Below are 15,765 nucleotides of genomic sequence, written 5' to 3'. Positions count from 1 at the left end.
CACTGTGTCCCCCCTGATGTCCCTGTACCCTCTGTCCTGCCAATTTGTCCCCCTGATGCTCTTGTACCCCCTGTTCTGTCACTTTGTCCCCCCTGTTCTGTCACTTTGTCCCCTACTGACGTCCTTCTACCTCCTGTCCTGTCACTGTGTCCCCCCCCCTGATGTCCCTGTACCCCTTGTCCTGTCACTATGTCCCCCCTGTCCTGTCACTGTGTCCCCCTGATGCCCTTGTCCACCCTGTTCTGTCACTGCCCCCGCCCCCATGCCATTGTACCCCGTTCTGTCACTGTGTGTCCCCCTGATGTCCCTGTGCCCCCTGTCCTGTCACTATGTCCCCCCTGTTCTGTCACTGTGTCCCCCTGATGCCCTCGTACCCCCTGTCCTGTCACTATGTCCCCCTGATGCCCTCTGTCCTGCAGAATTTGCCCTCCTCCCGGGGATGCAGCTTCCCGGGGAGACCCCAGTAAGGGCGTCACTGCCAGGGGAGACCCCAGTGAGGGCGGCGCCGGCCGCTGCCCCCGCCCAGCCCCTGAGACCCGCGGCCACGTCTGAATGCGGCTCATTGTGCGGGGAGACGAGGAGAGGTGAGTACCGCTTATGTATCATCCTGCCCGTACCTGTGCCTGGGTCTAGCCCCGTATGTGCGCCTCTGTGTACCTCAGTCACTGTACCTCCGTGTACAGCTGCGTTTCTCAGTGTATCAAGCATACCTCCCAACATGACCCTCTCCAGGAGGGACACGATGTTCTGTTCCTGGACTTTCCTCTTAATTTAGGATTACCATCACCTTTGGTGAAGCACCTTTCTGAGTAATTAACCTGTTTGAAACAGGTGGCGGCAATCATAAATTAAGTGGGATGTCCAGAAACAGAGCACTGTGTCCCTCCTGGTGAGGGTCATGTTGTGAGGTATGCTCTGTGTACCTTTTTGCCTCAGTGTACCTCCGTGTACAGCTGTACAGCTGTGTGTCGCAGTGTACCTCTATATACCCCCTGTGCCTCAGTGTACCTCTATGTACCCCTGTGCCTCAGTATACCTGTATGTACCTATGTGCCTCAGTGTACCTCTATGTACCCCTGTGCCTCAGTATACCTGTACGTACCTATGTGCCTCTATGTACCCCTGTGCCTCAGTATACCTGTATGTACCTATGTGCCTCAGTGTACATCTATTTTACTCTGTGTACCCCTGTGCCTCAGTGTACCTCTATGTACCCCTGTGCCTCAGTATACCTGTACGTACCTATGTGCCTCTATGTACCCCTGTGCCTCAGTATACCTGTATGTACCTATGTGCCTCAGTGTACATCTATCTTACTCTGTGTACCCCTGTGCCTCAGTGTACCTCTATGTACCTTAGTGTACCTATGTGCCTCATTGTACCTCTGTGAAGGGGTGCCAGCTGCCATCTGTCAGGGGATGTATCTGCCTCATACTCCTATTACTATTATCATTACTGCTGTTGCGTTATGTGGTGTGTGTCACCTGCGCTGTGTGTGCCTCCTGCGCAGTGTGTCATACTTGCCTACCTGATCCTCTCCATGCGGGAGAAAATGCTCTGTTCCTGGACTTCCCTGGTAATGTATGATTGCCATCACCTGTGGGGAGCTAGGTAAAGTTGTTTCACCACAGGTGATTACCAGGGAAGTCCAGGAGCAGAGCATTTTCTCCTGCATGGAGAGGGTCAGGTAGGCAAGTATGCAGTGTGTGCAGTATGGTTGTGTCATCTGCGCAGGGTGTGCGGTGTGGTTGTGTCACCTGCGCAGTGTGTGCGGTGTGGGTGTGTTCACCTGCGCTCTGTGTGTGTGGTGTGGTTTGGTTGTGTCACCTACGTACTGTGTGTGATGTGTGTGCCTCCTGCGCTGTGTGTGCGGTATGGTTGTGTCTCCTCCGCTGTGTGTGTGGTGTGTATCTCCTGCACTGTGTGTGTGGTTGCGTCACCTGTAAGTAAGTTTCATCTATATAGCACACTTTTTCCAACAGGACTCAAGGCACTGCGCTGTGTGTCTGTGGCGTGGTTGTGTCACCTGCACTGTGTGTGGTGACCCATAACATGGTAATGGGGCGTTCGTGCAGAGTAACATGGTAATGGGGCGTTCGTGCAGAGTAACATGGTAATGGGGCGCTCGTGCGTAGCTACATGGTAATGGGGCGTTTGTGCGTAGCTACATGGTAAGGGGGCGTTAGTGCGTAGCTACATGGTAAGGGGGCGTTCGTGCCCAGTAACATAGTAATGTAATGTTAGTGCCCAGTAACATGTAATGGGACGTTAGTGCACAATAACATAGTAATGGGACATTAGTGCACAGTAACATAGTAATGGGACGTTAGTGCTTATTAACATGGTAATGTGGCGTTGGTGCATAGTAACATGGTAATGTGGCGTTAGTGCATAGTAACATGGTAATGGGGCGTTAGTGCACAGTGACATGGTAATGGGTGTTAGTGCTTAGTAACATAGTAATGGGGTTTTAGTGCGCAGTAACATGGTAATTGGACGTTAGTGCACAGTAACATGGTAAAGGGGCGTTAGTGGCTAGTAACATGGTCATTTTTTATTAGTGCGCAGTAACATGGTGGCGTTAGTGCATAGTAACATGGTAATGGAGTGTTAGTGCACAGTAACATGGTAATGGGGTGGGGTGTTAGTGTGCAGTAACATGGTAATGTGGCGTTAGTGCACAGAAACATGGTAATGGGGTGTTAGTGCGTAGCTACATGATAAGGGGGCGTTAGTGCACAGTAACATAGTAATGGGACGTTAGTGCCCAGTAACATGTAATGGGACGTTAGTGCCCAGTAACATGTAATGGGACGTTAGTGCCCAGTAACATGTAATGGGACGTTAGTGCCCAGTAACATGTAATGGGACGTTAGTGCCCAGTAACATGTAATGGGACGTTAGTGCCCAGTAACATGTAATGGGACGTTAGTGCCCAGTAACATGTAATGGGACGTTAGTGCCCAGTAACATGTAATGGGACGTTAGTGCCCAGTAACATGTAATGGGACATTAGTGCCCAGTAACATGGGAATGGGACGTTAGTGCTTAGTTACATGGTAATGGGGTGTTAGTGCGTAGTTACATGGCAATGGGGCGTTAGTGCGTAGTTACATGGTAATGGGGTGTTAGTGCGTAGTTACATGGTAATGGGGCGTTAATGACATAGTAATGGGGCATTAGTGCCCAGTAACATGTAATGGGACGTTAGTGCTTAGTTACATGGTAATGGGGCGTTAGTGCGTAGTTACATGGTAATGGGGTGTTAGTGCATAGTAATATGGTAATGGGGCGTTAGTGCGTAGCTACATGGTAAGGGGGCATTACTGCGTATTAACATAGTAATGGGACGTCAGTGCGTCTTAACATGGTAATGGGACGTTAGTGCGTATTAACATGGTAATGGGGCGTTGGTGCGCCGTAACATAGTAATGGGGCTTTGGTGCACAATTACATGGTACTGGGGTTTTAGTGAGCAGTAACATGGTAATTGGACGTTAGTGCGCAGTAACATGGTAATGGGGCATTAGTGCGCAGTAACATAGTAATGGGGCGTTAGTGCACAGTAACATGGTAATGGGGCGTTAGTGCCTAGTAACATAGTAATGGGGCTTTAGTGCACAGTAACATAGTAATGGGGCGTTAGTGGCTAGTAAAATAGTAATGGTTTATTAGCGTGCAGTGACATGGTAATGGGGCCTTAGTGCCTAGTAACATAGTAATGGGGCGTTAGTGCGTAGTAACATAGTAATGGGGCATTATTGCGTAGTAAGATGGGGCGTTGGTGTGCAGAAACGTAGTAATGGGGCGTTAGTGCGTAGTAACATAGTAATAGGGCCAGTGGTCGAAGTGGGGCGGTATACGGGGGTATGCCATACCGCCACTTTAATCTGAAGATAAAAAAAAGCAGCGCATATTGTGCTTTTGTAATACCCCTGTACAACGGGGCAGTCTGGCAGGGGACGTTGATGGACAGGGGGGTGTCCGAAGGTGCGCACTATATTCACTCTTTACTTTTCCATACCCCCACTTCAAAATTTCCATACCCCCACTTCAAAATTTCCACTTCGACCACTGAATAGGGCGTTAGTGCATTGTAACCTAGTAATGGAACGTTAGTGCATAGTTACATGGTAATGGGGCATAAGTGCACATAAGCAGATTTGACTTATTTAGCACCTTCTAGATTAGATAATAGAATCTGGTTGCTATGGGCAACATTCCATCTTCAATAGAACTCTCATCTGGGCTTCAGAGAAATTCCAACTCACTGGAAATCGGTTTGTTCCTATCTGCTCCCCACTGGATCATAACATGGTTATTTCTCATGTAATATTGCTATCCAGATGATGGGTCAATCATGGATGACTGACCGGAACAAGGTTGACATGTAAAAGGTTGACATTGACAAAAGGTCGACATAAGGTTGATGTGTCAATGGTGGACACCTGAAAAAGGTCGCCATGTGTTTTTCATGGCACAATGTCACTCTTGTGCCTAACAACCTTTAATATTATCCTACTCAAACAAACAACATTTGGCCGCGATCTGGTGTCCATGGAGGATTTCCAAACATCCAGCCCACTATAGGATGTGGGGGGGTCATAGTTTTGATCTGTTCCATATAGTCTTCTTTGTGTACCCTAAGTTTATAAACGTCTACCTGTGCTCCTTGGTAATGAGGCCCTCTGTCTTTTACCGCTATGACGGGTGTGGTATGCCGTTCCGACAGTCGGGATCCCGACAGTCATTAGCCCGACGTCGGGATCCCGACTGGCCGGACTCAGACAGCGTGGCCAGTGCAACAAGCTGCACTCGCCACGCTGCGGGCACGTATAGGGTGGACCCCACGAGGGAGAATAGCTGACGGCCGTCGGTGTTTTAACAGTCGGGATCCTGATGTCGGGTTTCTCCTGTCCTCCCTCTCTCCTTTACCGCTATGACGTCTACCTGTGCTCCTTGGTAATGAGGCCCTCTCTCCTTTACTGCTATGACGTCTACTTGTGCTCCTTGGTAATGAGGCCCTCTCTCCTTTACCGCTATGACGTCTACATGTGCTCCTTGGAAATGAGGCCCTCTCTCCTTTACCGCTATGACGTCTACATGTGCTCCTTGGAAATGAGGCCCTCTCTCCTTTACCGCTATGACGTCTACATGTGCTCCTTGGAAATGAGGCCCTCTCTCCTTTACCGCTATGATGTCTACATGTGCTCCTTGGAAATGAGGCCCTCTCTCCTTTACCGCTATGACGTCTACATGTGCTCCTTGGTAATGAGGCCCTCTCTCCTTTACCGCTATGACGTCTACATGTGCTCCTTGGAAATGAGGCCCTCTCTCCTTTACCGCTATGACGTCTACCTGTGCTCCTTGGTAATGAGGTCCTCTCTCCTTTACCACTATGAAGTCTACCTGTGCTCCTTGGTAATGAGACCCTCTCTCCTATACTGCTATGACATCTGCCTGTGCTCCTTGGTAATGAGACCCTCTCTCCTATACTGCTATGACATCTGCCTGTGCTCCTTGGTAATGAGGCCCTCTCTCCTTTACCGCTATGACATCTGCCTGTGCTCCTTGGTAATGAGGCCCTCTCTCCTATACTGCTATGACATCTACCTGTGCTCCTTGGTAATGAGAACCTCTGTCCTTTTCCACTATGACATCTTGTTTTGCTTTATATTTTCATTAAGTGATTTGTGTTGTTTTGCCTGTACACATTGGGGCCAATTCAGGATCACTTGTTGTTATGCGAAGTTGTCCCCAGCCCCAATAGTCGGGGTTTGCGGATGTGCATTTCTGCACTCACCGGGTGGGAGGGACCAGGGGGTGGAATCTGCGCCACAGCAGGGGACAGGCAGCATTTTATGGGCATTTCCATGAAAAGTAAGCAGGGCGATGCCTGCTGGAGGCATCACATGACGTCAGTACCTGTCTTCAGCGGACACCTATGGAAATAAGTCAGTTCAGACTGACTTATATTTCCAAATGGGAGAGAAATCATTCGATCGTCAGCGACCAACAAATAATTTCACTCCCCTATGGCTGCATGCGAGGGGATGTGTTCTCATACACTTATATGGCCCCGAGGGGATTCGTTCAGTCAGGTGACATTAAGGAGAACCACCGCTGCTTAGTGAACTGCTGCTACTGCGGCCGTATAATATCCTGTTATTAGGTTTGTTTATATTTTACATGAGATGATGAATAAACAGAAATTACACAAATAAGGATATTGGGTAATTGTGTACTAGCACGGCGCCCACGATATTTGGTCGCACACCATATAATCGTATCGCATGCCATACACGCGATGCACTGCAATGCGATTTAAAATGGTATAAGCCCTCTATACAATGTTTAATTGTGTAAGCACCCTAATGGGGGCTTACAATGTTAAATGCACCCAGACGCCACCCCCAGTATGAACGTGAACCCGAAGTGTGGCGAGCGCGGCGGTGCTCGTCCTCCGACCTTTTCATACCCCCACTATCCACGTCGGCGTGGAGTTGATTTTATATAGTGTGGCGAGCCACTGAGCCTTTACATGTATTCCCGTACCCTCGCGGGGCTTGCTGCGCTCACCACACTATATAAAATCAACTCCACGCCTACGTGGATAGTGGGGGTATGAAAAAGTTGTAGGACGCATAACGCTGCCCCTCGCGGGCTCGCTGTGCTCGCCACGCTTCGGGTTCACGTTCATAGTGGGGGTGGCTCAGGGGTGCATTTAACATTGTAAGCCCCCATTAGGGTGCTTATACTATTTAAAATCGCATCGCATTGTATGGCATTGTATGCCATATACAATGCTATACAATTTTAACATTGTATGACATCGGGGGACATCTTGTTGCATCGCATCGCATACCATCGCATGCCTTATGGTCTGCGATGCGATAGGTGCCGTGATAGTACACAAGTACCAGATATTGTATAAACAAGATAAGGAAAGGACTCCACAGACCCCAAATCCTGGCAGCCCAATCAGTGAGACTGTAGCACGGTGTGACATAGACAGATGTCCCCAAGTGGCTTACTCCAAAATACTCCCACAAAAGTAATACAAAGTGATTTGTTCATACGACTGGCGCTTATGTCATGTGTATAAGCTGTATTATCCCTGTGTGTATAATGCTGACCTATGACCATTTTCCATTGAGTTCTGCGGTTGAACAGCATGGCTATTTTGAATTACCAGCATTGTGGGTCCTGGGAAAATCCATGCACCAATCTCACCCATCCATGGGCAAATTACAAATAGTTACCTCTCCTCCAGCCCTGCATCATCTCTCCACATGCTTTATAGCCCCTTCTCTGGCTCCAGGCTGGTAACAGGTAGAGAATGCTGTCTGACCACTCCATGGTGTGTAATTCACAATCAGAGTGCCTGGGAGGCATTCTGTACCTGTCTCCCTGTAGGATGCAGAGCCAGGCGGCATTCTCAACCCACCCCTGCTTGATGACCTTTAATAAGGTGGGCCCCCTATCACCCCAAGGGGTGGCGCCTGATGACCTTTAATAAGGTGGGCCCCCTATCACCCCAAGGGGTGGCGCCTGACATCTGACGCAGACCTCCTGGACTCAGCAATCCGAGTCCGACGGCCAACCTATGCTGGCCAGAACCTGTTACTATTGTGAATGGCGACCAATGCTTTCTGTCCATCACAGTGCTTGGGTCTTCTCTGATGCTAATGTCAGGGATCTATCTCCTACAGATGTCTCACAGAATATTTACAGACCTGAATCATATGCTAAAGCCGATGCCCCCCAACGCAGATATTGACGGCGTTGGGGGAGGGGGTCAGGCATCGGCAATTGCATATACACTGGCCGATTCTGGCTCCAAGGCGGTGCTGGATGGGTGAAGGGGTTGTTAAGGATGCGTGGGAGTGGGCATCGTTAAGGACAGGGAGTGCATACACTAGGCGATATTGTCCACAGATCTGTACTATATAGTCTTGCCTGCACGGTCTATTTTCCTCTTTTATTTTGATGCCGCGGGACCGCGCATCCAGATCAAATAGAAATCGAATGTAGAATCAAATAGAAAATAGTCCACATGGAAGCGTTTGTATGTCCTATAAGTCTTTAGCAGGGACCGGTTGGGAACTGCACACATGTTGCAATAGATGCTTCCAGGGCCGGTGCAAGGCACCGGAGCGCCCCAGGCGAGTCGGGGTGGGGGCGCCCCGGTGCCAGGGGGGAAGGGGGGGTGGTACCTGTGTAAAAAACTTGCGGCCCCGGCATCCCTGCAGTGCAGTAGCGGGCAGGGGTGTCCGTGCCGTGGGCGAGGCCGGCTCTACCATTAGGCAGCTTTAGGCATCTGCCTAGGGCACCGGGATCTGGGGGGGCGCCACCAAGTCTGCAAATAAAAAAATCAAGGATGTCTATGAGGATCCTTGTTGTACTTAATGCAGGTGGCTGCTGTGGAACTTCTAAGACCTCACCTTCATACTTTCCCTTGAGACATACTTCCCTACATTGCTTCCCCCTCCTACTTGTACTTTGTTGTGGGTGTCAAAGGAAAGGGTGCAGAGGGCCTCAGGGGAAAGCAGGGGACTTGTCCACCTTCCCGGGGGGCTGGGAGGACCATATCATTTTTTTTTTGGGGGGGGGGGGGGAGTAGGTTGAAGTTTTGCCTAGGGTGCTGAGAAGCCTTACACCGGGTCCCTGCAGTGAATAGAAAATAACTAGCGCTTCCCGCGCCGCCGCGCGCATAGCGCTAATTATTTTCTATTCACTGCAGGGACCCTGCCGGCCGCAGCCAGCTTTATACACAATGACAGCGCCGCAGGTTCCCCCACGGCACGGACACCCCAGCACGCTACAGCACTGCAGGGACGCCGGGGACGCAAGTTTTTTACACAGTTCGCTGGGGGTGAGGGGCGAGCTGCCGCCCTCCAGGTGCCGGCGCCCTAGGCAAATGCCTAGAGCTGCCTAGTGGTGGCGCCGGCCCTGGATGCTTCTATTGAGAGGTTAGCACATAGAAAGTGAAATGTATCCTGAAATACCTCTCTCCCCGCCGCATAGTTTCATACAATAGGGTATTTGTAGTTCTTGGATGGCGATGAGTCACATGTCAGCAATATCTCCATTTCTGCCGTCTTACCTGTCTTTATGAGGCTAATGCCAGTCCTAATGTCAGCCCTCATTTGGTTACAAGTAACGACCATTATGTACTGGTGCGTCAGTGTAGGAAGGGCTACAGTTGGTGCACAATGCTTTTCCTGTAACCATGGCAGAGTTTACATCTGAGGATCATTAACATGGAACCTTTTGAAGGTAATTCCCCTCCCACACTGTTCTGTGAAGTGTCACAATACCCCGAGCTCCTGGCCTTTTCTAACTGGAACAAAGAAAAGTGATTATAAATAAATAAAAGAAATGTTTTTTTTTTTATTGCAAAGGTTACAGATCTCATGAGTTCGATCCTCGGCCCCGCCCCACTGAAGTCCCAAAGTTCAGACTTAGTTTAGTGATCAGCCTTAAGTGCTCTTCCTATAGATACAATCAGTGGTGGAGTTACCTGGAAATGGTTTTGCCCTTTGCAGAATGTTTCGCACTTCTTATCCATAATGTACAAACATAAAGGTCACACCCTCTCTCACATACGTCTTCACTCAAGGTTATGACAACTGTGGTAAAATGTTACATATGGGAAATTATTGTGGGGCCTATATAGCAACATTAACATGACAATTTAGCCGTTTCCGCTGCCCTCCTTATGGAGCCCCACTATTTATTGCTGTCTGACCTAAACTCCCCCCTACGACAGCCTAAACCCTAACCAGATCCTCCCCTCCTGCAGCCTAACCTCCCCTCCCTGCAGCCTAACCCTAACCTCCCCTCCCTGCAGCCTAACCCCCCCCTCCCTGCAGCCTAACCCCCCCCTCCTGCAGCCTAACCCTAACCTCCCCACCCTGAATGGAGTTATTGCTGGCAAGAAGATTTTGTTCCCTCAAAAGAAAAAAATTATTTACGGTCAGAGCAGTCAAACTGTGGAACTCTCTTCCTGGAGAGGTGGTGTCGGTGGACACAATTTTTTTTTTAAATTAAGGTTGGACAAACATATATTGGATAAAAACATCCAAGGGTACTAATAAGAATCATATTCTGTCTTTAAAAATGACTCACACTCTTTTACAAGTCTTTATTCATCCTTATCTACTATGTAACTATGCAGCCTAACCTCCCCTCCCGCAGCCTAACCCTAACATCTCCTCCTGCAGCCTCACCCTAATCCTCTCCCTGCACCCTAACCCTCCCCTCTAACAGCCTAACCCTAACCTCCCCTCCAGCAGCCTAACTCTAACCTCCCCTCCTGCAGCCTAATCCAAACCCTCCCCTCTTGCAGCCTAATCCTTAAATCTCCTCCTGCAGCCTAACCCGAACCTCCCCTCCCTGCAGCCTAACCCGCCCCTCCTGCGGCCTAACCCTAACCTCCCCTCCCTGCAGCTTAACCCTCCCCTCCTACAGCCTAACCCTAACCTCCCCTCCCTGCAGCCTAAACCCCCTCCTGCAGCCTAACCCTAACATCTCCTCCTGCAGCCTCACCCTAATCCTCTCCCTGCACCCTAACCCTCCCCTCCTACAGCCTAACCCTAACCTCCCCTCCAGCAGCCTAACCTCCCCTCCAGCAGCCTAACTCTAACCTCCCCTCCTGCAGCCTAATCCAAACCCTCCCCTCTTGCAGTCTAATCCTTACATCTCCTCCTGCAGCCTAACCCTAACCTCCCCTCCCTGCAGCCTAACCCGCCCCTCCTGCGGCCTAACCCTAACCTCCTCTCCCTGCAGCCTAACCCTCCCCTCCTACAGCCTAACCCTAACCTCCCCTCCAGCAGCCTAACTCTAACCTCCCCTCCTGCAGCCTAATCCAATCCCTCTCCTCCTGCAGCCTAACCCTAACATCTCCTCCTGCAGCCTCACCCTAACCTCCCCTCTCTGCAGCCTAACCCTAACCTCCCTCCTACAGCCTAACCCTAACCTCCCCTCCTGCAACCTAACCCTAACCTCCCTTCCAGCAGCCTCACCCTAACCTCCCCTCTCTGCAGCCTAAACCTAACCTCCCTCTTACAGCCTAACCCTAACCTCCCCTCCTGCAACCTAACCCTAACCTCCCTTCCAGCAGCCTAACTCTAACCTCCCCTGCTGCAGCCTGATCCAAACCCTCCCCTCTTGCAGCCTAATCCTTACATCTCCTCCTGCAGCCTAACCCTAACATCCCCTCCCTGCAGCCTAACCCGCCCCTCCTGCATCCTAACCCTAACCTCCTCTTACTGCAGCCTAACCCTAACATCCCCTCCTGCAGACTAACCCTAACCTACCCTCCTACAGCCTAACGCTAACCTCCCCTCATGCATCCCAACCCTAACCTCCCCTCCTGCAGCCTAACCCTAACCTCCCCTCCTGCAGCCTAACCCTAACCTTCCCCACCACAGCCTATCCCTAACCTCCCCTCCTGCATCCCAACCTCCCCTCCTGCAGCCTAACCCTAACCTTCCCCACCACAGCCTAACCCTAACCTCCCCTCCAGCAGCCAAACTCTAACCTCCCCTCCCAGCAACCTAACCCTCCTGCAGCCTAACCCTTACCTCCCCTACCGCAGTCTAACCATAACCTCCCCCACCACAGCCTAACCCTCCCCTCCCACAGCCTATCCCTAACCTCCCCTCCTGCAGCCTAACTCTCTCCTCTACTGGAGCTGCGTCTTACCAAAACATTATTTTATAGGTGTCAGTAAGGAATGGCCAGCCTTGTGGTTCTGTTAGAAGGAAAGCTATCCATAGTATAATGTTAGTTTTGGGTCTTATTTTGCTTTTATCCATTAAATCCATGGGCAGTCTTCATCTCCGTATCAGTGTGATCCGGGTAACCCTGAGGATTGAGGAGGAGAATGAAGACTGCCGATGGGTTTAATGGGACAGCGCATCCACTAGAGTGGAGGGTTAGGCTGCAGGAAGGGAGGTTTTGTGCACCGTGTCCAGGTATTAAGAGGGTACCAAATCCCTTTCTGGCACAGAGCACCAAAATATCTAGTTATGGCACTACTAAGAGCATTCAGGGATTACTCTGTGTCCTGTCTTCAAAGTTTTACTGAAATTAAGTCTGGAGAGATAAACACTGCCCTCCAGTGGTACTGAGCAGGATTACACTGCAATCACTACAGTAAATTTAAGCTATTTAGCTGTTGGATGTGAAATAATTGTGAGATAAAACATTAACACACAAAATGCAAACACACAAAATTCCACCTAGCAGCCCTCTGTGGAGCTTAGTAATGTGGGAATCAGGGGACACGTATGTGAGAAACGCTTGGAACATAATAAGACTCCCTTCATATATGTTCCACCTCTGTCATGTGTTCCCCCGGGGATGGGAGAGAAGCAGCAAGTTGGGGAATCTCTAGGAGTACCGGAGCTGGGTACCATTAACACTTTGTTCGCCTTCGTTCTTGGCTCGCCCAATGGGTCCTCACTGTACTGGTCCCCGATAGCTCTCACAGCAGCATGTGCTTAGTACATAATCAGGAGATAAGGAATTCGTAATACAACATGCAATATATAATGGCGCACTCATCCAAATATACATGGTTTTACCAAATACCCAGCAGCAGCTGGCCGGAGGGGTCTGGGCATGGCCTGTGCTGGGTGTGGGAGGGGTGAGCACAGGACCCCTTCCCTTAGACGACGTGCAGTATATATAAAGCTGCAGAGTCGGCTATCTGCCTCCTCCTTACCCACGTCAAACATTAATGCTAACCACTGTAACAATCCCTTATCAATGATACAATATCATTTTATAATATATATATATTACACTTGCCTGTGTGTGACTTGTTGGTGAAATGTGTGATCATATTGCTGTTATATACGTTATGCATCCTTCTAACTTTTCATCCTCTTCCTATGCAGTGGTTCTTCACGTGAAAGTCATGTTCAAGTTACGGATGAATGGCTCCGTGGCTACCGGGCTGCTCGTGGTTCAAACCATGTTTCTGCTCTTCCTGTACTCCCGACAGAATGCTCACCTCTCGGACACCGACGGTAAAGAGAAGGTCCACCTGCTCATCCTCTCCTCCTGGAGGTCAGGCTCATCTTTCGTGGGCCAAATATTCAGCCAGCACCCCGAAGTCTTCTACTTGATGGAGCCAGCGTGGCACGTGTGGGTGACTATGTTTTATAACAGTGCCCATGTCCTGCACATGGCGGTGAGGGACTTGGTGAGGTCCGTGTTCCTCTGTGACATGTCTGTTTTTGATTCCTACATGCCCAAAGAGAGGAATGTTTCGTACCTGTTCCAGTGGGCGGTCAGCAGGGCGTTATGTTCGACGCCAGCCTGCAAGTTCTTTTCCCGCGACCATATCTCTAACGAGACAACGTGCAAAGTCCTTTGTGGAAAATATCCTTTTAACAAAGTGGAGCAAACATGTAACACGTACAGTCATGTAGTCATAAAAGAAGTTCGGTTCTTTGACTTAAAAGTGCTGTACCCCCTCCTCACTGATCCCTCCTTGAACCTGAAAATAATCCACTTAGTCCGGGACCCCAGGGCCGTTGTCAAATCCCGTGAAGAATCAAAGACATCATTTACCAGAGACAATGGCATTGTCCTGAACACAAACGGGACCACAGTTGATGACACCAAGTTCCGGGTGATCCAAGAAATCTGCCGGAGTAACGTCCAGATGTATGAAACAGCCACCTACAAATCTCCCAGCTTCCTGAAAGACCGCTACATGCTGGTGAGGTATGAAGACGTGGTTCGAGACCCCTTGTCGGAGATCAAGGAGATGTACAAATTTGCCCACTTACAGCTAACGGACAAGCTGGAGAAGTGGATCTACTCCCTCACTCATGGCAGGAGCCCTGGTACCATTAAGGAGGCCTTTGTCATCACATCTCGCAATGCTGCCAACGTCTCTCAGGCCTGGAGGAAGATTCTTCCGTTTCAGAAGGTGAGGAAGATACAGGACATTTGTAAGGGGGCCATGAACATGTTTGGGTACCAGCTGGTGGACTCTGAGGCTGAGCAGAGGGCCTTATCCACGGATGTGGTTCTACCAAGGCGGCAGCATCATTTCAGCTGGTCGTAACCCCCAGACAAGGACAAGACTATTGCACTTTTCTTACTCACTGTTTTTTTTATTTTCGTTGGTTCTTTTATACAGATTTTAACTCTGTGACCTGGCAAAGACATTGTTTCCGTGAGAGTCTGACCGTATTTGGACGTTAAACATTATAACATAACTCTACTTGTAGGAACGCAGAATATGGATATTTATGGTTTAGCCAATGTAATTTATAGAATTAAAGTGTTTATTCTCCGTAATTTATGATAATTATCTAGTGTACAATTTTCAGAGATGGTTTTAGTTTTATATTTTATTGAGGCAAATGATACATACACCTTTAAAATAAAAAAGAAAAAGAAAAAAACCTTTTGTCTGGTTTAGATATGAGAGCCGATGTATTTGTATTATATAGCGCACATGCATGAGCTCAAACAGTGACAGAAATAGAGTATGGATCGCCATCAAATTCCCGCTTTTGACAGATGTACATCCAGGTGCATACACATTGCCAAATTTCAAATACACAGGTAGTATTATAAGATATTAGGTCTACAAGCATTAGGTCTACACCACTAGGTCGACCTGCATTTAGGTAGACATGCATTTAGGTCGACGGGGTCATTAGGTCGACAGGGTCATTAGGTCGACTTTTATAAGGTCTTCAGGGTCATTAGGTCGACATGGGGAAGGTCGACAGGCAAAAGGTCGAAATGGGGTCATTTGACTGTTTCATGAGTCGACATGTGCCGATAGGCGGTATTTCATGCCCTACCACCCACTAGGGCGTGGTGGGAGAATAAAATAGTGTGCCGAGCATAGCGAGGCACCGTGCCCGAAGCATGGCAAACGCAGCGAGCCATGCGAGGGGACGTGGTGCTATGTTGACTGTGTCGACGCTTGAAAAAAACAATAAAAAAAAGAAAAAGAAACAACCATGTCGACTTTTTCACTGTCGACCTAATGACCCTGTCAACCTTATACCTGTCGACCTAATGACCCTGTCAACCTAACCCATGTCGACCTAACACATGTCGACCTAATGACCCTGTCGACCTTCAGTCAGGTCGACCTAAATGCAAGTCGACCTAATGGTGTAGACCTAATGCTTGTAGTCCTAAATGCAGTCTGATGAATTATCCCATTCCGGTTATTCTAGAATGACTTGACCCCAGCAAAATGTTGATTGCAGACTAGAAAGTGGAAGGAAAAGCGCAGGTTGTCATCGGTAACCATATACTGCCACCTGTTGTCAGTTACTGGTACTGCGGCAGATCCTCACATGTTAGATTATGGTATAAAACATCTACAATCATATGGTCGATCACTAATGGTCGACAGTAACAAGGTTGACAGGGTCTAAAGGTCAACATTCAAAAGATCGACAGGATCGAAAGGTTGACAGCTAAAATGTCGACAGGCTGAAAACGTCAACTTTGGAAAGGTCGACATGGAAATAAAAAAGATCGGCATGAGTTTTTTTAATGTTTTTAGGGTATCTATGTCGACATGGACACTGTATAAGTGTACCGCGTCCCCTCGCATGGCTCGCTACGCTGGCCATGCTTCGGGCTCTGTGACTTGCTGCACTCGGCACACTATTTTATTCTCCCTCCATGCCCTAGTGCAGTGGTAGCCAACCCTAGCCCTCGAGAGCTACCAACAGTTCACATTTTCCAGACAACCTAGCTGCTGCACAG

At 49.2% G+C, this 15,765-nt stretch overlaps 1 protein-coding gene across 1 annotated transcript; it reads left to right on the top strand.

Moving 5' to 3' along the window:
- The first annotated feature begins 421 nt into the window (after positions 1-421).
- On the top strand, positions 422-14,396 carry LOC146044968 (carbohydrate sulfotransferase 5-like). The gene is made up of 2 exons (XM_083163648.1): positions 422-584; positions 12,909-14,396. Exons 1-2 carry the CDS (start codon positions 440-442, stop codon positions 14,087-14,089), a joined length of 1,326 nt encoding a protein of 441 aa, XP_083019774.1. The 5' UTR covers positions 422-439; the 3' UTR covers positions 14,090-14,396.
- Positions 14,397-15,765: the final 1,369 nt, after the last annotated feature.

Source organism: Crinia signifera, chromosome 11 (assembly GCF_055691185.1).
Source record: "Crinia signifera chromosome 11, ASM5569118v1, whole genome shotgun sequence".
NCBI classification, from domain to species: domain Eukaryota; kingdom Metazoa; phylum Chordata; class Amphibia; order Anura; family Myobatrachidae; genus Crinia; species Crinia signifera.
This window is presented reverse-complemented; position numbering and strand designations above follow the sequence as displayed.